Source organism: Oncorhynchus keta, chromosome 22 (assembly GCF_023373465.1).
Source record: "Oncorhynchus keta strain PuntledgeMale-10-30-2019 chromosome 22, Oket_V2, whole genome shotgun sequence".
Lineage (NCBI taxonomy): Eukaryota > Metazoa > Chordata > Actinopteri > Salmoniformes > Salmonidae > Oncorhynchus > Oncorhynchus keta.
This window is the reverse complement of record NC_068442.1, coordinates 25153462-25176318: the sequence shown is the minus strand read 5'-3', so window position 1 is coordinate 25176318 and position 22857 is coordinate 25153462. Positions and strand designations below refer to the sequence as shown.

General features: G+C 41.6%; 1 protein-coding gene across 3 annotated transcripts in view; it reads right to left on the bottom strand.

The window, feature by feature from the left end:
* Window positions 1-2086: 2086 nt before the first annotated feature.
* LOC118401225 (nuclear receptor ROR-alpha A-like) overlaps window positions 2087-22857 on the bottom strand; it is a 268749-nt gene continuing 247978 nt past the window's right edge. For all 3 annotated transcript variants that reach the window (XM_035798563.2, XM_052474939.1, XM_035798564.2), the window contains 9 exons: window positions 22534-22619; window positions 20867-21008; window positions 18789-19184; window positions 18079-18200; window positions 14735-14867; window positions 13733-13840; window positions 12618-12728; window positions 8855-8967; window positions 2087-8435 (listed from right to left, as the gene is read on the bottom strand). In XM_035798563.2, the coding sequence (XP_035654456.1) occupies window positions 8271-8435; window positions 8855-8967; window positions 12618-12728; window positions 13733-13840; window positions 14735-14867; window positions 18079-18200; window positions 18789-19184; window positions 20867-21008; window positions 22534-22619 (1376 nt within the window). In that variant the 3' untranslated portion in view covers window positions 2087-8270. The remainder of the gene's footprint in view (window positions 8436-8854; window positions 8968-12617; window positions 12729-13732; window positions 13841-14734; window positions 14868-18078; window positions 18201-18788; window positions 19185-20866; window positions 21009-22533; window positions 22620-22857) is intronic.

Below are 22857 nucleotides of genomic sequence, written 5' to 3'. Positions count from 1 at the left end.
TTTTTTGGCCTGAAAAACTCCCCACTCTTTAACGATTACAGGCATACCCATAACATGATGCAGCCACCACTACGCTTGAAAATATTCAGGACAAAAAGTGAATTGCTTTGCCACATTTTATAAAAGTATTACTACCTTAGTGCGTTGTTGGAAACAGGATGCATGTTTTGGTATTTTTTTTTCTGTACAGGCTTCCTTATTTTAACTCTGTCAATTAGGTTAGTCTTGTGGAGAAACTACTAAATGTTGTTGATCCATCCTCAGTTTTCTCCTATCACAGCCATTAAACTCTGTAACTGTTGGTCACCATTGGCCTTATGGTGATCCCTGAGTGGTTTCCTTTCTTTCCGGCAACTGAGTTAGGAAGGATGACTGTATCTTTGTAGTGACATGGTGTATTTATACACCATCCAAAGAGTAATATTTGTTTCTTTAAAGATTTGTTTTTTTTTTTGGGGGGGGTATTAAAAAATACAATCTACCTGCAGTGAAGCCGCTCAACATTTACATTACAATCAGTCATCTAACAAACTCCCATCCGGAGCGACCCACAGAAGCAACCAGTGTCAACGCCCTGCTTAAGGCCACGTCGACAGATCTCCCACAGGGTCAAAAACGGGGATCCGAACCAGCGACATATCAGCCACTGGCTCAAGCTCCCAACCCGCCAGGTCGCCAGCCCTCCAAGACCCCCCCCAACAACCAACAAAATTAACAAAAGAGAAAAAAGACAAAGAGAAAGGAAAACAGAAAACAATGCAAAAAAACAAATTATATCAAGGACAACAAAAATCATAACAGCAAGATCCACTGAATACATTTGAGTGCATGTATGGTTCATGTAAGAGTAATTAATAACTTCACCATGCTTAAAACCTCTTGGGGCTAGGGGGGAGAATTTTCACTGTTGGATGAATAGCGTGCCCAATTTCAACTTCCTGCTAAGAATATATATTCACAGACATGATTCAAACAGTTTTAGAAAATTCAGAGTGTTTTCTATAGAAACCGCTTCCACTGGATGTCTCCTGTCTTTGGAATTTGGTTGAGGTTATTCCTTTGTGCAATGAAGAAGTAGGCCAACTAGGAACTGGGTACACGGTTGAGAGTTGCGCAAGACGTAAAAAGTATCGCTGGTTAGTTTTCATTCCTGTATTGAACACAGAAAGACCCGTCTACAATCTGATAGATTATTAACGTTTAAAAATACCTAAAGTTGTATTACAAAAGTAGTTTGAAATATTTTGGCAAAGTTTATAGGCAACTTTTGAAATATTTTGTAGTGACGTGTTTTTTGTAAGATGTTCTTTTCTGGATCAAACGCGCTTTATAAATGGACATTTTGGATATATATGGACAGAATTAATCGAACAAAAGGACCAATTGTGATGTTTATGGGACATATTGGAGTGCCAACAAAAGAAGCTTGTCAAAGGTAATGCATGTTTTATATTTTATTTCAGCGTTTTGTGTAGCGCCTGCAGGGTTGAGATATGCTAAAGGGTTAATCCAATGACTGCTTTTTATTTTGGCCCATCTACCAATAGATGGGTGCCCTTTTTTGGATGGCAATGGTAAACCTCCCTGAGGGACCTTATAGATAATGTGTGGGGTACAGAGATGAGGAAGTCATTCAAAAATCATGTCAAACAATATTATTGCAGACAGAGTGAGTCCATGCAATTTATGTGACTTGTTAAGCACATTTTTACTCCTGAACTGATTTAGACTTTCAAAAAAACATAATTCCACTTTGACAAAAATCTCAATATAATACATTTAAAATGTGTGCTGTAACACAACAAAAGTCAAGGGTTGTGGATACTTTCTGAAGGGACTGTATCTGTGTAGTCGCAGGGCTCGCCAACCCTGTTCCTGGAGAGCTACCGTCCTGTAGTGTTTTTGCTCCAACCCTAATCTAGCACACCTGATTCTAATATAGCTGGTTGATAAACTGAATCAGGTTAGTGACAACTGGGGTAAGATTGAAAACCTACAGGAGGGTAGCACTCCAGGATCAGGTTTGGAGAGCTCTGATGTAGTGTATTGTATAAAAGGAGACAGACAATAGAGAGACAACCAGAAATTAAGAGCCCATTACAAGCGGGAAATTTTATTATGGGATAACAGCACATAAACCACATCTAAAATCGATGTGTCCAATGCACTTTTAATAAAGGTAATATTAAAGGTACAGTTTCTAAGTACAATATAACAACATTCATATTAGAATGGAAAGTATTTAAAAGACAACATTGCATTTCTTATTTTTCTTTACACCTGTATGTACAAAATGAATCAAAATACTTATTTCCATATTTAAGAATCAGACAAGAAGGAGCAAAACTACTTTTGTGAATAGACTACCTGCTAAAGAGAGCTCAAAAGAGCTGGATAAAAAGGTACATGATCATCTGTTCCCATCGTAAGTAGCAAACATGTGACTTAAAAATTTGTGACAACCACATACCGGTTTCTGCTTTCTACAGTTCATACTGCTTTCAGAAGGAGAAATATCCCACCCACACTCGACCCATCATGAAGTTACCCCAACCCCTTGAGCTTACATTAAACACAGAACATTAAAGAAATTCAGATGTGTTGTATGCATCTTTTGCATAAACATATGAATATTTGAAATACAATGCATTAGTCAATTATCTGTTCTCAATAAAGAAATCATCATTTTATGATCACAAAACAAAGTGAAAAACATCTATGTGGATTGTCCATTCTTTTGTCAAATCCAGAACCTGGATCAGCAGGTCATCTTTTATGCAATATTGTCAGCCAGAATGTACTTCATCAATTTGACCATTTTACATTACTACATCCTTCCCAGTCAGACGAGAGGGAGAAACGTATTTATACCATCTGAATATCTAACATGGTGCCTTAAATAAAAAAGAAAATGTGTACTTTATAAAGACAGAATATGAGAAATGTAGTAACACATAGGTGACAGAGTAAACCTACGTGCAAATAAATTGTCAGCTGAGTACATGTTCGGAAAACAAAAACAATAACATTGAATACCATTTATGCATCCTGTAACACTGAGAGGCACTCAGTGTAGTACATTGTGTATTATTGCAAGCACATTCTGGCTGATATTTGCTACTGAGTGAAAAGAAAAAAAAAGGTTACAAAAAATATATAACCTCTAACGGTGATCTTTTTCATGTACATTTTCTCTAATAACACAATGGTGGTGCCAAAGGTCTAAACTGGTCTAAAAGAAAAACACTGTTTCAGGGCAGACTAACTTTGAAATAAGGAAGCCATAAAATGGCTGTTTTAAATGGACAATAGCACAGTACTTTCCTATGTAAAGTACTACACAGCTTAAAGAGGTAAATACTCCGCATTTGCAAATATGACCAGCTACAGCCTCAGCAAGTGTTTTTTTTACAATCAGAACAAAGAAAAACAATACTGCTGTTTTAGACTTTTTTTTCAGAAATCAGAAGAGCAACCCTTAAATAACCTGTTTATTAGTAGATACTGGTTTTGATAATAATTTAAGTGAGAAGGAAATAAGAGCCTTACCCCAGGACTAGCACACTGATACAGGTACTGTACTGGCTGGGTTTTGAAGTAAATTTACCACTATCATCATTATCATTACCATGATTATTTATTGTCCTAATATCAATAATGCACCAATACTTAATGAAATGAATGGACTAATAGGGTGGCCAAGTCTAGGAATCAAGACTTTGTCCACAAAAGGAACTTACCTAGCACCACACATCAAGATAACACAAAATAAATGTTGGCACACCCTACCACTATCAATCTAATCCTAAAGGAGAGAAGGATATTAAAATCAGAGATATTGTACAGCATGGTGTATTTGATAAACATATAAATATTTGTAGGCCTTAGTAGCAGTATTTTCTCCTTACCTATACAGACAGAAGTTACAAAGTTACCTTTATACATGTGATCAATAATAACATTAAATATTGTGGATTAAAAGTTGAGGATGAGGGAGAGAGAGAAATGAAGATATATAGTTTACAGGTCATGAGGTTTTATCCTCCACCTGGGAACAGAACCAATCAAATATACTGACTAAACAATATAACAACCAAAACCAAATAACACAAATTAAAACAAAAACCAAAGTGATAAATAAGAAGTGTATTTACATGCAGATGTCCAAAGCCTTTTTGCACAAAATTAAAATAATGCACCACATATTATTGCTTGACATTCGATTATGGCTAGAAGTTTTTTTTTCTCAATTTTCCATTTTTACTATATTCTAAAATGTTTGTTTTTTTTAAATATTCTTTTAATCTTAAAACTGTATTAGCTGTGCTTTGGAAAATGAGAGTATTGTTAAAATGCAATTCAACTGACTGATAGATCTGGGTAACTCTTCAATACAGCACAGTTGTAAGCATGACATCACACATACCTTTACAATCTATATTCTATGGCAAATAAATAGGAGTCCCATGATTCCTAGGCAGTCAAATCATCTCAAGATAACATGTATGACATGCAGGATGGTGTGTTGTCCCTTGTCAACTTGTCTCTCTACCAATTACACTGCACTGAACACGTCATGAGACTGAGTGGTTAGTCATTTGCTCCAGTGCGCTTTAAAGGACTATAAATTGTAAAGAGGTATTATGTCATGCTTATAACACTTAAACCCTATACGGGATGGAACAAATCTCTGTTACCGAATCCAGGGAAAGACCTACTAGACTCCTCATTCACATAACCCTTTCCCTCTTAGTTTATTAAAGCCTTGTCTGGGGTTTATCTTATGCACACAGTGAGTACACACACACACACACACACACACACGCACACTATTGCTTGTTTACACGAGTGACACAGAGACAGAAGGACCATAAGGTGTTATTCACATTGATATACTAGCAGACTCAGCAGCAATCCTTTGCTACATATGTCTAAAATGAAAGCATGCAGGATGATGTATCCCTCCACGCCATGTGGGTGCAGAGATGTTTGTTGAAACTGACAGACACAATGCCTCTGATCATTTCCCATTGTCAAATCAATATTGCTATCAAACTGTACACAAACAAAGACATAACAACACAGTGAACAGACCTATTATTTAGGACCAGTTTGATAGACATAGAGACAGAGAATGACATCTGTGTTTCAGGAAATGGGATTCCACTCCAGTGGCTACCTGGCAGAAACCTATCATTGTTACTTGCACACAGCTACCAAATAGTTATTGGCTGAGAATATGCTAGGGGGCAAGCGTAGAAAAAGTAAAGATTTGACTGACTTAGTGAAAAGAAGGTACAGTACTGCATGTCCAATGTGCTACGAAAAAGTTAACCTGCCTCCCATAATAAATTGAGAGCTGTCAAAGAGTATGAGAAGCTCATAAATTAATGAAATAGCAAAGCATATGCTACGCATACATTATGTCCAGAGGAAAGAGACCTGCTTCCCCGGTCTGTCTGTATGTTACCTCCCTGAGCATCCATGTCTCTCTCACTGGGCCACAGGGCAGGCCCGCTATCACCTGGATTGTCAATCACTGTTTGAGACAGACTGGGTTTCACTGGTAGTGAGTAGTGGTTACTGGTGGTCACCCAGGCCCTTATTTAAGCACAGCATTAATATAGCCGAAAGAAGAGATATTTTATATTGCGTAAGTATATTTGGTTTATCTAACACAGAGGGTAATCATAATAATACATTTTTGACAATGGCCCTGGTGACATTGGAGTCCACATGAAGAACGTTATCATTGGAATTGTATCTAATAGAAATATAGTGTAGATTAAATAAGAACTATTCTGTATGGCCAATGGGAAAACTGACTGTAAACATGGAAAAAATCAAGTTTTGTTTTTGTTATGAGCTTGACTTCTAGTTCTGGTGCTTAGCCAAACAGCCCCTTAAGTACTTTACAACAGCAATGGAAAATACTACTCAGTAATGAATTTCACATGTTCTGCTTTACCACTTAATATTGAACATCCCTGAACAAAACATAAACTAAACCTAATGAGGACCAACAACACAAGAGATCAAATTTCAAACAGAAAGCGTAAAATAACTCTTCCCTGAGGGGTGACAGCACAAGATTCTCTGTCTTGTACACATTTCACGGCAGAGGAATGATCGTGTGCAAAAACAATAAAACAACACTATGGTGAAGGTTGTGTCTAAACTGCACCCATGCTGTTATGGGTTATCTAAAGGGATATCAGGATTCAATGGGAATTCTCTACAAGCCACCATTGAGTTTTCAGGAATGTCAGAACAATTAATTCTATATTATGGGTATGTAAACGGCAAAGCAGGAGCAACAACTTACTATATGGCACATCCAGAGGGTTTTCTACCGCTTCTCTACCACACCGACAAGAAAGACACACGCAACAAAACCACAACAACAAAGCATTCTGAAAATAGCACTTGTTCTACCATTGTCATGTTTCTCTACTAGTCATACAAACAGCTTCTCTAATTATTGCAGGAATATAGTAAGTGCTACCTGACTTCTCTTTCTCTTCCCCTCTCTTTCATGAGTTTAATTCACTCTACATGTTACAAAAATAGAAGCTTTACTACCAGACAAGGCTTTGAATATTACATCTCCTTCTTCCCCCTTTTCTGTCCCATAACAAATGGCATAGCTTGGCTGAGGCCTTTGGGAAACAGGCAGTCACAGTCACTCCTCCACACTGATAACACAAACACACTAGCGTGTAAGGGTAAACAGAAGGATCAACAGATGGTCTGAGGCCTGTGTGGACCACTCTCTAATCGGCATTGTACTGCATTTCAAAAGTTCTCTATCACATGGCCTACTGTGTCTCTACTTTCCACTAGATGGAGACGTTGGATTGAGCAGGAAACATCTTCAGCATCAGCAATTCAGCCCAGGTTTATTTTGCATGTGTGCTTTTGTTTGAGAGTGCATGCATGTGTGTCGGCGGTATTAAACTAATAGGTGATGGAGTGAATGTGACTTGCCTGCCTCTCCAGAACATACCATCCTAGCAATCTCACAGCCAAACCCAAGTTAGCCGAAACACAGCCAGAACAGCATTGTCTGCAGCTCTAAGGACTAGCCTCTGTGACCATGGTTCAACTGGTATTTCTTGTGCACATGCAACACATCACTAGGTAATATACAAGTCTTAAATTAAAGAAAGGTGCAAATAAAAGTGCCTTATCAATTCAACAATTAAGAATTGTCTAACTACTAATATCATACATTTTATTTAAAATAGAATCTATAAACATTACTTTTTTTCTGTATAGTAAGTACTTATACGTATACCCTGTAGTACATTATAAAACAGGTGGAATGGACCCTTATTGTTGTGGCGGTGCCCTATGTTTCTCCAGGGTATCTGTCCACACAAGGATTAATAGCAGATGGCCTTACATGATTTCACTAAGCAACCATGGTGGATGGAGTCTTTGACAGCTAAAATCATTGTGTTTTGACTAGAATTACCAGAATTCTACTTTTCTTTTTAGATGATTGTCCATAGAGAGGTGCCGTTTACATTGCCTCACACTGAAGGAGCCTCTCTCAAAGTCGCTGCGAGTTCTCATTCTAAACACTGCATTCCAAACATAAAACTAAACACAAGAGAACAGGGGCTGAACTTGACCAGGACATGCACATTAGCAGCAATGAATTTCCATTTGTGATTCTCACAGAAGCTTTACCAAGGATTAATGGAGGATAAACATGCCACTGGCAGCTATCTTCGTTGGTGTACATGATACAGTTTAGATTGAAACTGTTTTCCAATGCAATAAGACATGGGACATTGAAGCTCAGAGGAGAAGTGGAGAGCCAGATCATTGGTTGCTGAGGAGAATTTTAGGTTAGGCATATGCACAGACATATTCAATCATTTTCTCCATACAAGTAAATTATCTTTTGTGGAAACAAGTCCAAACAATGAGTGCTAAACAATGTGAGACATCCTGGGAACATGCTGGAATGATGTGCATGAGAGGGTCAAGTTCATCCAAAAAGAAAGCATTGTCTCCAACTTTTCTTCATGTCCCCTGGGCTTAGAGTCCCACCTGGGTTCTAAATGGAGACAACTAAACCCAGTGAAATAAACAGACAGAATCAACCCCCCCCCAACCCTCCCCTCCAGAAAGAAAAATAGATAAAAGTGTGCAGTGTGCCGTCCGTCCTGGTTTGTGCAGGGCACCGTTAAAGTGTCTCAGATTCATGCTCCCTATGACATTCCCCGCGTGGCCACACTGGCACCTGGCAGGGCTACTGGCTACCCGTCAATGGGCATGGACTGCTCAAAGTCCGATCCGAAGAGCTCCTTGTATAACGGGGGAAAGTGGGAACGCACAATGTCTGGGTATATTGCTTTGAAAGCCGTCAGCTTCTCTGTATGCCTGCTGCACAGCGCTCGCAGTGTTGACACTTTGCATATCAACTGTGTGAGAAAAGAAAAGAGACAGGCTGTTATTTAGATTCACAGTAAGGCAAGGACATGGAGATACGCTAAAGAAAAACATCTCTAAATTCACTTTCACACAGGGGCAAACAGACTGGTAAATATTGATACAGGCACTCAAGCAGGGGAAATCTTGACAATTCTTATGGAGCTTGCATGCCATTGTTACATATCTTCTCATCTCTGCTCAAAAATATGAACTTAGTTTAGCTTGCGTATGCTGCCAACCATGAAATCTACTGCTTGATTTTCATACAATAATGGATCACTGCATTACTGTAAACAATCTTTTTCAGAGTTCAGGAGAGGTTCCGATAATCCAGCTGAGTTCAGGTCTTTATAGTGTCCCTTATAGATGACAGATAAAGTTAGAGTAGGTGTATGGGTGTGAGGTGTACCTTGGTGAGTATGCCATCCTCTCTGTGGTTCTTCTGCAGGACATGCTGCAGTGCCAGCTGGATCTTCTGCTGGAGTTTCTCCACCTTTACCTTCTCCTGGAGCCAGGACCGGTCTACACAGAGAATAAGAAACACACTCATTATCAGCACTGCAATGTTTACAGAATCTACAGTTGATGAATACACTGAGTATACCAAACATTAGGAACACCTTCCGAATGGCTCACATCAACACCATTATCCCAGAAACCTAGACTCACTCCAATTCGCATACCACCCCGACAGATGATGCAATCTCAATTGCGCACCACACTGCCCTTTTCCACCAGGACAAAAGGAACACCTATGCGAGAATGCTGTTCATTGACTACAGCTCAGCATTCCCACAAAGCTCATCACTAAGCTAAGGACCCTGGGACTAAACACCTCCCTCTGCAATTGGATCCTGGACTTCCTGACGGGTCACGCCCAGGTGGTAAGAGTAGGCAACAACACATCTGCCACGCTGATCCTCAACAAGGAGGCCCATCAGGGGTGCGTGCTTAGTCCCCACCTGTACTCCCTGTTCACCCACGACTGCGTGGCCAAGCACAACCAACACCATCATTAAGTTTGAATACAACACAATGTGATAGGCCTGATCACCGACAATGATGAGACAGCCTACAGTGACTTGCGAAATTATTCACCCCCCTTGGCATTTTTCCTATTTTGTTGCCTTACAACCTGGAATTAAAATGTATTTCTTGGGGTGTTTGTATTATTGATTTACACAATATGCCTATCACTTTGAAGATGCAAAATCCTTTTTATTGTAAAAAAAAACAAGAAATAATAAGAAAAAAAAACAAAAGACATGAGCGTGCATAACTATTCACCCCCCCAAAGTCAATACTTTGTAGAGCCAACTTTTGCAGCAATTACAGCTGCAAGTCTCTTGGGGTATGTCTCTGTAAGCTTGGCACATCTAGCCATTGGGATTTTTGCCCATTCTTTAAGGCAAAACTGCTCCAGCTCCTTCAAGTTGGATGGGTTCCGCTGGTGTACAGCAATCTTTAAGTCATACTACAAATTCTCAATTGGATTGAGGTCTGGGCTTTGACTAGGCCATTCCAAGACATTTAATGTTTCCCCTTAAACCACTCGAATGTTCCTTTAGCAGTATGCTTAGTGTCATTGTCCTGCTGGAAGGTGAACCTCCGTCCCAGTCTCAAATCTCTGGACGACAAACAGGCTTCCCTCAAGAATATCCCTGTAATTACTGCCATCATTCCTTCAATTCTGACCAGTTTCCCAGTCCCTGCCGATGAAAAACATCATCACAGCATGACGCTGCCACCCCCATGCTTCATTGTGGGGACAGTGTTCTCGGGGTGAAGAGAGATGTTGCGTTTGCGCCAGACATAGCATTTTCCTTGATGGTCAAAAAGCAAAATTTCTGTCTCATCTGACCAGAGTACCTTCTATATGTTTGGGGAGTCTCCCACATGCCTTTTGGCGAACACCAAACGTGTTTGCTTATTTTTTTTCTTTAAGCAATGGCTTTTTTCTGCCACTCTTCAGTAAAGCCCAGCTCTGTGGAGTTTACGGCTTAAAGTGATCCGATGGACAGATACTCCAATCTCCACTGTGGAGCTTTGCAGCTCCTTCAGGGTTATCTTTGGTCTCTTTGTTGCTTCTCTGATTAATGCCCTCCTTGCCTGGTGAGCGGCCCTCACTTGGCAGCTTTGTTGTGGTGCCATAATCTTTCCATTTTCTAATAATGGATTTAATGGTGCTCTGTGGGATGTTCAAAGTTTCTGATATGTTTTTATAACTAAACCCTGATCTGTACTTCTCCACAACTTTGTCCCTGACCTGTTTGGAGAGCTCCTTGGTGTTCATGGTGCCGCTTGCTTGGTGATGCCCCTTGCTTAGTGGTGTTGCAGACTCTGGGGCCTTTCAGAACAGGTGTATATATACTGATCATGTGACACTTAAACTCCACCTGTGTGCAATCAAACTAATTATGTGACTTCTGAAGGTAATTAGTTGCAACAGATCTTATTTAGGGGCTTCATGGCAAATACATATGCACGCACCACTTTTCCGTTTTTCATTTCTCTTCACCAATTTGGACTATTTTGTGTATGTTCATTACATGAAATCCAAATAAAAATCTATTTAAATTACAGGTAATTTAACAAAATAGGAAAAACGGCAAGGGGGATGAATACTTTTGCAAGGCACTCTATAGGGAGGAGGTCAGAGACCTGGTAGTGTGGTGCCAGGACAACAACCTCTCCCTCAATGTGCTGATCATGGACTACAAGAAAAGGTCAAAACAGGCCCCCATTAACATTGACAGGGCTGAAGTGGAGCGGGTCGAGAGCTTGAAGTTCCTTGGTGTCCACATCACCAACAAACACTCATGGTCCAAACACACAAAGGCTGTGGTGAAGAGGGCACAACAACGCCTATTCCCCCTCAGAAGAATGAAAAAATTTGTCATGGACCCCAAATCATCAAAAAGTTCTACAGCTACACCCTCGAGAGCATTCTGAGCGGTTACATCAATGCCTAGTATGGCAACTGCTCGGCATTCGACAGTAAGGCGCTACAGAAGGTAGTGCGTACGGCTCTATACATCACTGGGGCCAACATTCCTGCCATCCAGGACCTCTATACTAGGCGGTGTCAGTGTCAGGCCCCAAAAATTGTCAAAGACTCCAGTCACCTAAGTCATAGACTGTTCTCTCTGCTATTGCATGGCAAGTGGTACCAGAGTGCCAAGTCTAGGTCCAAAAGGCTCCTTAACAGCTTTTACCCCCAATAAGACTGCGGAACAATTAATCAAATGGCCACCCAGACTACCCATCGACACCCCCCTCCTTGGTTTTACACTGCTGCTACTTGCTGTTCATTATCTACTTTACCCCTACCCACATGTACAAATTACCTCGACTAACCTGTATCCTCGCACATTGACTCGGTACCGTTATGCCCGGTATATAGCCTTGTTATTGTTAGTGTATTGTGTTACATATTTACTAAATAAACTAAAGTAAAAAAAAATAAATCTTCAAACTGCATTGTTGGTTAAGGGCTTGAAAGTAAGTATTTCACAGTAAGATCTACACCTGTTGTATTCGGCACACGTGACAAACAAAATTTGATTTGATTTAATATTGAGTTGCACCCACTTTTGCCCTCGTCGGGGCATGGACTCTACAAGGTGTCGAATGCGTTCTACAGCCCATATTGACTCCAATGCTTCCCACAGTTGTGTCAAGTTGGCCGGATGTCTTTTGGGTGGTGGATCATTCTTGATGTATAAGGGAAACTGCGTTGCAGTTCTTGACACAAACCGGTTCACCTGGCACCTACTACCATACCCCTTTCAAAGGCACTTATTAAGTCTTTCCCTGTGAGAGGCACAATGTTTAAAAATCATTATTTAACATGTCTCCCCCCCTTCATCTACACTGATTTAAATGGATTTAACAAGGAATCGTAACTTTCATCTGGATTCACTTGGTCAGTCTATGTCATGGAAAGAACAGGTGTCCTTAATGTTTTGTCAACTCAGTGTATGTTGTACCCAGCAACACTCAGTAATCAGATATACTGATTTCTGGCTTCTGTGTCTAATTGAGGGACATGCTGGATGGATGGTGTTCAATGGAATGCTGTTTGGAGAAGTTTCAGGGCAAGAGGGTACATAAGAGACCCTGCAGTGTGTATCTGCAAATCTGTCATTTCTTGTACTGCGAACGACACCTACCTGCAGACATCAACACGAACGCAGAGAACAGGGCGATCTCATCCTCAGACAGGTGCATAGAACACAAGTTCTTCCCAAACTCGAAGACGGAGCTGATCAAATCGTCACAGCCTGCCACAGCAAAGGACACAGACACAGAGACAGTGGGTTGGGGATGAGGGTGAGGCAGACCAAAGAGCAAGTCACACTCTTGATCTTTATTGGGAAAGAGGCACACAGGCAGAGAGGGGAGAGGTGCAGTGCACTGACAGCACAGGGGAGTGTCTGAGGCGGAACAAGCAATGCTTTACTGACATCCCTCCCCGACTAGTCCCATTCTGGCAGTTGGGTGGAATTACGCAACCTGGAATGAGGTCACAAATGAGTCTTTTAGTTAGATCAATTATTGGGGATTGTGAGAGACAGGCTAATGCCAGTGCAACTCTGGAGCCCCATCACTCGCTGCCTCCCCTGTTCCGGCCCCAAGCCTCTCCATTCTGGAGCACTGTCTGTCTGACTGACTGACTGAGGACACTGGAAGGCTTGTTTGGGAAGCCACATTCAAGACACTGAATAGCACAGCACTGTTCCTCTTCAGTCTTGCACACACGCACGAACGTGCATGCACAACGCACACACAGACAGACCGGTTTATGCATTCACACTATGCTTTCACACCGGCGCTAGGACACATTAATTTCCTCCAAAGGCATTTGGATGCACGGGAGAATGCACTGTAGAGAGTCTTAGTAATGTCATGGCATTCAAAAGCAAATGCTATTTGCTTCCACCTGAGATATTCTATGGCTGACTTTCAATGATGGTTTTGATATAACTCTCCCAAAGGGCATTCAATCTGGCTTTATTTATTGCAGCCTAACAGGAGTTATATGGAGCAGCAGTGATTCAGTAAGAATGTTATTCTGCCATATGTATCCACTGGGGAGAGGAGAGAGCCAGGTGAGGCAGGGATGAGTTCTCAGTGTTAGCTTCCTGGCTCTCATTACAACTTTGTCTGTTATAAAGCAATGCAAGCTTGTGCAAATAAGTGCTACACACACACACACAAGCTCAGATTTGCAGACACACTTGCGCACACACACACGTGCACAGCATTGGACTCTTGCAACACTTACCTAATGACTTAAACACATCGGGCCCAGCATACTTTCCATCGAAATAGACTGTGTTGTTTTGAGAGTCGAAGGCACGGCACATTCTGACAAACACAACCTCCAAAGAGCCTGCAGAGGAGACAGAAATACAATAATGCTAAATTCTTCTCTTCCTCAGATTGAGTTACAGTTGCCAGTCTTGCATCACTAGGCCCAACACAGCATATGCAATATTTGATCGTTTTTTCCTCCTTCATTTGTGTGTTATACCCCCGATTCCTTTTAAACAGAAACCCATGACATAAAAGACTGGAACTAGTAATAACATTACATTTATATACTGAAAATTGTACCCCAATAAAAAAAGGAGAGTGAAATACAATGCTGTATATGGCTGTGCTGTGTGGGACTGGATTGGAGGGTAAAAGAGGTGTAATAGATAATATTACTGCACTTTATGAGATGGCATTGGTTTAAAATGTCACATGAAACAAGAGATCTCTGTCGCCATTTCCTTATTAATATTGGCAATGCTAATGCAAATAAAAACCCAGGGAAAACTGAGATAAATACCCATGGGAGGCGGATGGGTTTGTCTATTTCTTTGTGTACGTATATGTGTGTGTGCTTTTGTGTGTGTGCATTGAGAAGCTATTAGTTTGGGCAGATATCATCAACGGCAGAGCAGAGAGAGGAGGCAGCCTTCATGATAGCTAGTGTCTCAGCTCAGCAACACTGTAGTCCCTTTAATGCCTATAAGCCTGAATACTGTTATTCTGTAATGAGCAGAGAGACAGGGACATAGAGGGACAGAGACACAGAAGGAAAGAGACACAGATGAGCTGTGGAACAGAGGGAGAAAGCAGGCAGGGTGGAGCCTCCTGGCTCTGTGACACACACAGTCAGTATGTGAGGGAGGCTTTGTATAGTCAGGTCAGCTATGCCCTTGTGACAACGCCTGAGGGGGGTGAAGGGGGATGTGGGAGAGAGACGGCAGTGGGCCGTGTTGACGGGCTGTCATACCTGCTTTCAGAAGCACTATCTGATCGTTCTGACACAGCTCCATGAAGCCGTCGATGCGCTTGGCAAACTCCACCACGTACTGGATGGCCTCTGTGATTTTGATAGCACACAGCTGCCACATGACCTCCCGGGGCTAGTGGGAATGAGAGAGAAAAGGCTTATCTGGTGTAGAAAAGGATGGGATGGAATTAGCTAGTTGGGTCGTTCCACGAAATGACTCCCTTTTGGGTAGTGTAACTTGAAGAGCACATGTTTAACGTAATAAAAAAAACATGTTGTTTTTCCATCTTAAGAGGTAAAATAAATACAAATACTATAGTTAGCGCCTATTGAGTGTCAAATAAAGAGGAATGGAAGCTTGTTGTGTGCAACAGGGAGGTGCAATTGAACGCTTCAAAGAACATTTTCAACTGTTGAAACATTTCTAGCCTGATCTATCTATGGGTAACAGGTTTGACGTGTTCTTTTTTCTTTTAAACTTTATTCAACTAGGCTAGTCAATTCTTATTTACAATGATGGCCTACCGGGGAACAGTGGGTTAAATACACTTTATTCAACTAGGCTAGTCAATTCTTATTTACAATGATGGCCTACCGGGGAACAGTGGGTTAAATACACTTTATTCAACTAGGCTAGTCAATTCTTATTTACAATGATGGCCTACCGGGGAACAGTGGGTTAAATACCCTTTATTCAACTAGGCTAGTCAATTCTTATTTACAATGATGGCCTACCGGGGAACAGTGGGTTAAATACACTTTATTCAACTAGGCTAGTCAATTCTTATTTACAATGATGGCCTACCGGGAACAGTGGGTTAAATACACTTTATTCAACTAGGCTAGTCAATTCTTATTTACAATGATGGCCTACCGGGAACAGTGGGTTAAATACACTTTATTCAACTAGGCTAGTCAATTCTTATTTACAATGATGGCCTACCGGGAACAGTGGGTTAAATACACTTTATTCAACTAGGCTAGTCAATTCTTATTTACAATGATGGCCTACCGGGAACAGTGGGTTAAATACACTTTATTCAACTAGGCTAGTCAATTCTTATTTACAATGATGGCCTACCGGGGAACAGTGGGTTAAATACACTTTATTCAACTAGGCTAGTCAATTCTTATTTACAATGATGGCCTACCGGGGAACAGTGGGTTAAATACACTTTATTCAACTAGGCTAGTCAATTCTTATTTACAATGATGGCCTACCGGGGAACAGTGGGTTAAATACACTTTATTCAACTAGGCTAGTCAATTCTTATTTACAATGATGGCCTACCGGGGAACAGTGGGTTAAATACACTTTATTCAACTAGGCTAGTCAATTCTTATTTACAATGATGGCCTACCGGGAACAGTGGGTTAAATACACTTTATTCAACTAGGCTAGTCAATTCTTATTTACAATGATGGCCTACCGGGAACAGTGGGTTAAATACACTTTATTCAACTAGGCTAGTCAATTCTTATTTACAATGATGGCCTACCGGGAACAGTGGGTTAAATACACTTTATTCAACTAGGCTAGTCAATTCTTATTTACAATGATGGCCTACCGGGAACAGTGGGTTAAATACACTTTATTCAACTAGGCTAGTCAATTCTTATTTACAATGATGGCCTACCGGGAACAGTGGGTTAAATACACTTTATTCAACTAGGCTAGTCAATTCTTATTTACAATGATGGCCTACCGGGAACAGTGGGTTAAATACACTTTATTCAACTAGGCTAGTCAATTCTTATTTACAATGATGGCCTACCGGGGAACAGTGGGTTAAATACACTTTATTTAACTAGGCTCGTCAATTCTTATTTACAATGATGGCCTACCGGGGAACAGTGGGTTAAATACCCTTTATTCAACTAGGCTAGTCAATTCTTATTTACAATGATGGCCTACCGGGGAACAGTGGGTTAAATACACTTTATTCAACTAGGCTAGTCAATTCTTATTTACAATGATGGCCTACCGGGGAACAGTGGGTTAAATACACTTTATTCAACTAGGCTAGTCAATTCTTATTTACAATGATGGCCTACCGGGGAACAGTGGGTTAAATACACTTTATTCAACTAGGCTAGTCAATTCTTATTTACAATGATGGCCTACCGGGGAACAGTGGGTTAAATACACTTTATTTAACTAGGCTAGTCAATTCTTATTTACAATGATGGCCTACCGGGGAACAGTGGGTTAAATACACTTTAGTTAATGTAGATTAAGGGGAAGAGACAGGTTAAATAATACTTTTAAGCCATGAGACAATTGAGACATGGATCCTGTATGTGTGCCATTCAGAGGGTGAATGGGCAAGACAAAAGATGTAAGTTACTTTGAACTGGGTATGGTAGGAGGTGCCAGGCACACCGGTTTGTTTCAAGAACTGCAAAGCTGCTGGGTTTTTCACACTCGTCAATTTCCTGTGTGCATCAAGAATGATCCACCAAGGACATCCAGCCAACTTACCACAATTGTGGAAAGCATCGGAGTCAACATGGGCCAGCATCCCTGTATAATGCTTTCGACACCTTGGAGGGGGGATGCAGCTCAATATTAGGAAGGTGTTCTTAAAGTCTTGTACACTCAGTGTATATACAGGTATATTAAGTAGAATTCGTGCACTCATATTGAATTTTAAATCCCATTATATTAAACAAAGTGCCCTTTAATATAGACCATATGGAAAATGCAATATATCAGGTTTTTCATGTGAATAAAGACTTGCTAAATGACAAAATTCAGCATTTTGACATTTCCCTCTGTATGAATTCTGTGACTTCTAGGAAGATAATCCCAAACATTTCTCCACGTTTTCACCATCATTGTATTTTGTTGGTTTGACAAAGTCCTTTCTGAAGATTATTTATTTCATGTGTTTAGTGATACATTTTAAGGTGCAAAAAATCCGTCCCTCATTTTAAGGTCAACCCTGTTACAGTATGTGCACTGAACTCTTGTACAACTATTCCTTTTTAAATACAGTGTTTTTTTTCAAAATTAACATTGAAGATCTGATAGTCAAATCATAGTGTAAAAGCAGGTAAGCTGGTTATAGTCTTTTTTTGACATTTTCTGGTGTTTTGTGGTGGAAACCTGAGCGGTTCGAGCATAACAAGGCCGTTAACAGTTGACATCAATAAGGGATCATAGCTTTCACCTGGTCAGTCTGTCATGGAAAGAGCAGGTGTCCTAATGTTTTGAATACTCAAAGGGATGCAAAAGGGACTCATTTTGTGGAACGACCCAGGAGGTGTGTTGTGTTTCCAGAACAGTGAGTACTGTTCATATGGTCGTGATACTGGTGATGGAAGGTGGAAGTTTACCATACCTTGATCTGGTAGCTCTCCATCTCCTCCTGCAGGAAGGCCTGCCAGGTCATCTGCTGCAGCTCCTCTCTCAGGTACTGACACGTCTCCATGTGGGACTTGGAGATGTTCTGGGCCAGGTGCTCTGCAACACAACCACATAGCACAGCACATCAGAACAGTGTCAGACCTGAATGCTGCTCACAGGGAATGGGACGACCTCACAGATGAACTACACCATATAAAAATACAATTTATTTACTGAGCTTTCAACTAGGAGGAGGAGAGTGTGGGCTTTTTTTTGACTGGGAAGAGGCTTGTTGACATTTCCTTTTACTGCCTCCAGGAAGCTCCCAGCTGAAGCTTCAGTCAAACCCAATCTAGCTGTGACCCAAACAGAGGGGGAGGTGGGGCAGTCAGCCGCACAATATTACTCACTGAAACAAAGGTCACATTTGCTCAGAGAGAAATATTGAGTATAAAAATGTAAATGATTTTTGAAAACACATCTGTTAAAAGGAGTTCCAAGGCACAGGGGAGCCTAAAAAAATGATTTCCCCAGATGAGTGCCCTGCTGGATCCTGATTGGCCCTAATTAATGGAAACTAATTACAAAAAAGAGGCTATTTTAATGAGTGTTGGAGATGAGTCTCCAACCTCCTGCTATTTTAAGAAACCTTTGTGTCGTTTGCCCCACGGTTGAGTTGTTCTCCCCCATCCCCCTGCTCCTCACCTAGCTCAGCCATGGACACGGTGGGGGATGTCTCTCCGTTGGTAAAGGAGCAGTAGGGGAAGAAGCCTGAGCCGGGGGCAAAATCGCAGATGGGCTCAGGCTTGATGCCATTGATGTCCAGGCCGGACTGGTCAGGGGAGGGCTGGATGTCCAGGTAGAAGCTGCTGACTGCTGAGTCGGGCTTGCTGCCGTCAGGGGTGTGGCTGTCCATATAGCCACTGAGGTCATCGTGGAGCTCTGTGAGGCCATTGGCCGAGAGGCCGTAGGTGGGTGTGAGTGGCTCAGCCTCGCCGGGCTGCTGCTGGTGGTCACGCTGCGCCTGCTGCAGCCGGTGTTTCTGCACCTCCGCATACAGGCTGTCCCGCTGCTTCTTCGACATGCGCCCAAACTTCACCGCTGTAGGGAGAGAGGGAGGGAGAGAGCAGACACTCCTTCACTACTGAAACTGACATAACACTGGCCTGTGTCTCAAGTTTAGCCTGTCTATACCAGGTAAGGAGATGTATGTGTTTCAGTGGGTATTTAGCGAAACCTTAAACACTAACATCTTTATTGCATAAAAACTCCAACAAGGGAGCAACCTACAGTAAGCCCGAATTAGTCACAGCTTACGGGTCAACTCATACCCATTTCAGACAGAAGATTTATGTGGTATATAATCTGTAAAATGTATATACAAACCCCTTTCAAACAGCCCCTTATTTACAACTTTCTTGCAGATATACCCTTTTCATACATATCAGTGGGAAACTGGCAAATTGGGAGGGGTGGGGGTGTTCAAATCAAATGTTATTGGTCACATACACATGGTTAGCAGATGTTATTGCAGTGTAGTGAAATGCTTGTGCTTCTAGTTTCGACAGTGTAGCAATATCTAACAAGTAACATCTAACAATTCCACAACAACTACCTAATACACACACATCTAAGTAAAGGAATACGAATATATAAATATAAATATATGGATGAGCAATGTCAGAGCAGCATAGGCTAAGATACAGTAGATAGTATAGAATACAGTATATACATATGAGATGAGTAATGCAAGATATGGAATCATTATTAAAGTGACATTATTACATTTACTAGTGTTCCATTTATTAAAGTGGCAAATGATTTCAAGTCTGTACTGTATGTACTGTAGGCAGCAGCCTCTCTGTGCTACTGATGTTAAACCATTGGGGGCGTTTTGCATTTCAAATTAGAGAGGTGTTAAACAATGGACGTTGTAATTTATTTACTGGAAAAAAAGCTGAGAACTATTCACACAGACCTGATACCTGTATTTTGGTTACACGATTGAGAAAATGGACGAACCATGATTAGGTCTTTAGGTGGCTTTAATTGACCATTTTACCCCTACCCCTTACAGGTATACCAAAAAGCTGACAGAAAAAGCAGGCATGGTAAAATAATGAGATCTTGGTTTGTGTATGACAGGGATATCAGATACAAGACAGGCTTTGTGTTTTACGGAGTCCTGCAGACTAAACAGAGCTGGTCATGAGAGTGAGCCGCCCCTCTCAGACAGTGTTCTGGGGACTGCACATTTAGATTTTTGCCCATTGCATACACAGCTTATTCAAATAATCAAAGCTAGAATATGAGCTGGTTATTTGAATCAGCTATGTAGTGCTAGGGCAAAGTTGGTGAAACCCTGGTCTAGACCATAATTCTCAACTCTGCCCCCCCTCCTCCCCCATAGACACTCACCTGTGTTCTCCCATCCCCCCGCCTCACCTGCACCATTCCAGCACTAATGACACCTCCTAACAACCCTCTATTCATCAGACCTACTTTCTGTCACACCTGCCAACTTACCCCCACGGCCACGCCAATTACTAGTGGAACGTACACAGGCAGCGACATCACTGACGTTTGTCTAGACCACCATTTCCTACTCTAACCACATTAAGAGTGGTGTCCGTTATGATATAACAATCTGTTACATCTATCAGTAATTCAGTCAGAGCATATTCCAGTTGTTCTACTTGTCTATAATGTTCTATTCACTTTCATGGGTTGTCCTGCCTTAGAAGCATGTCTGTCCCCTCCTGTCGACTAGACGCTGTACGTACCGTCCCGTGACATGCCCACTGCCAGACACTTCTGCAGCCGGCAGTGCTGGCAGCGGTTGCGGCTGGTGCGGTCGATCAGGCAGTTCTTCTGACGGGGGCATGAGTAGGCCGCATTGCTCTGTTGACTCCTCCTGAAGAAGCCCTAAGACCGGAGAGAGGGAGGGAGAGACCGCACTGATTATAATATTAACCACAGTGGCCCTGCTGTATCCAATGACTGATTGGCTTTTATTCCTGTAAACATAAAAGGATATTGTGTTTCACTGGGTACTTATTGAGAGTGATGAAGCCGACAATATTCATCACTATGGAGGGTACTGTCGCTAAAATAAATGTACAAGAATACTGCCATGCCAGTGCTTTGCAGGCTATTGCGTTCTAGTGTCAGTTGTATAAAGATCTATGTTGTTTTATTGAAGGAGTGGTGTGTTTTAACAATGTATACTGCAGGGGGTGGTGTGTTTGGCTGTGATCGTAATGGTAGGCAGTATCTTTCTATAGTCTGGGTTATTAGTGTTGATTAACAGGGCTCCAACATGTGCGGCGCTAAAGGATGGCACACAGGATGGCACACAGGATGGCACACGCACCCCGATTGGATTCCTCATCCTTTGACTTAATGAATTGATTCCGGCACATCATTAACATGCCCCACTCCACTGCTCCATACACATATGTCTTAATTAGCTGCTCATTGGCTGTTTAATTACAAGAAAACAGCTGACAGCTGCCAAGTTGCTTCATAATGGCAGCCATTACGGGAGCCTGGCTAGAACTGCTAGTGACAAGCAGCACTCTTTAATAATGCTGTGATTTATGGTCCAAACTCTTGTACTCGCACATATCATTAAATGCCTCTCTGCCTGGAGTAATTAGCAATCATTAAAGATACATTTCAGCAGCTTATTCTTCAGCGTTTTGTTTCTCCCGGCAGCTAGCTCCTGTCTGAGAGAGAGAGAGAGAGAGAGAGAGAGAGAGAGAGAGAGAGAGAGAGAGAGAGAGAGAGAGAGAGAGAGAGAGAGAGAGAGAGAGAGAGAGAGAGAGAGAGAGAGAGAGAGAGAGAGAGAGAGAGAGAGAGAGAGAGAGAGAGAGAGAGGCTCTGAGGAGCAGCTGAATGAGCCCCTGTCTCTCTGTAACACAGGAGGAAAACAGCAAAGGTGCTGCTGCCTGTCAGAGGAATACTAATGACTCGCCTGGTGACAAGCACAGGATCAAGAATACACAAGAAGCACAAGATACATTCCCCTCAACGTGAATGCCTGGTGTATTTGAAACAGTACAAAAGCTAGCTTCAATAAAAGCGGCATACAGCCAACAATCCGTTATAATTCAAAGAACTTCTTCTTTTGATGATTTTATTTCAAGAAAAACAAGCTGCAGCAGAAGGAGAAACACTGAAGCAGCATGTCCCTGGGAAGGGAGGCAGTACAAGGCAGAGGAGTCACTTTGTCCTGCTAATAGTGAGGCTCTGTGATGTCCTCTGTGTGGCTTGACCATTTTAATGACGATGCTCTCTGTGTGTTTACATTTTATAGTCTCTCGCAAGATTGTTTAAAAAGTTAGACAACATGTTCAAAGGTATTTCTTTGTAAGTTTATCCACTTTTTCTGCTTCCTGTCTCTCTCCTTTCCCCCTAACACCCACATGTTCATTCTCTGGGAGCTTACCTTACAGCCTTCGCATGTTATCACACCGTAATGGATGCCTGATGATTTGTCTCCACAGATCTTGCAGGGAATTATTTCGATTTGAGCTGGAGAGAAAAAAAAAATCATTTTGCTGTCACAAGTTACAGAACAACACCTTCACCTTGGATGCATGCTGATACATGAAAGAGCACTGTGCTTGAAAAATATATCATCCATTTGCTTTGAATCCTCACTTCTACACAACACATCGAGTCGTGCATGAAGGAGGCCATTTTAAGTCTTCACTGAGCCACGTGCCAACCCCTGTAAACAAAGTGTCAATTGATATTGCAGGCACAAATT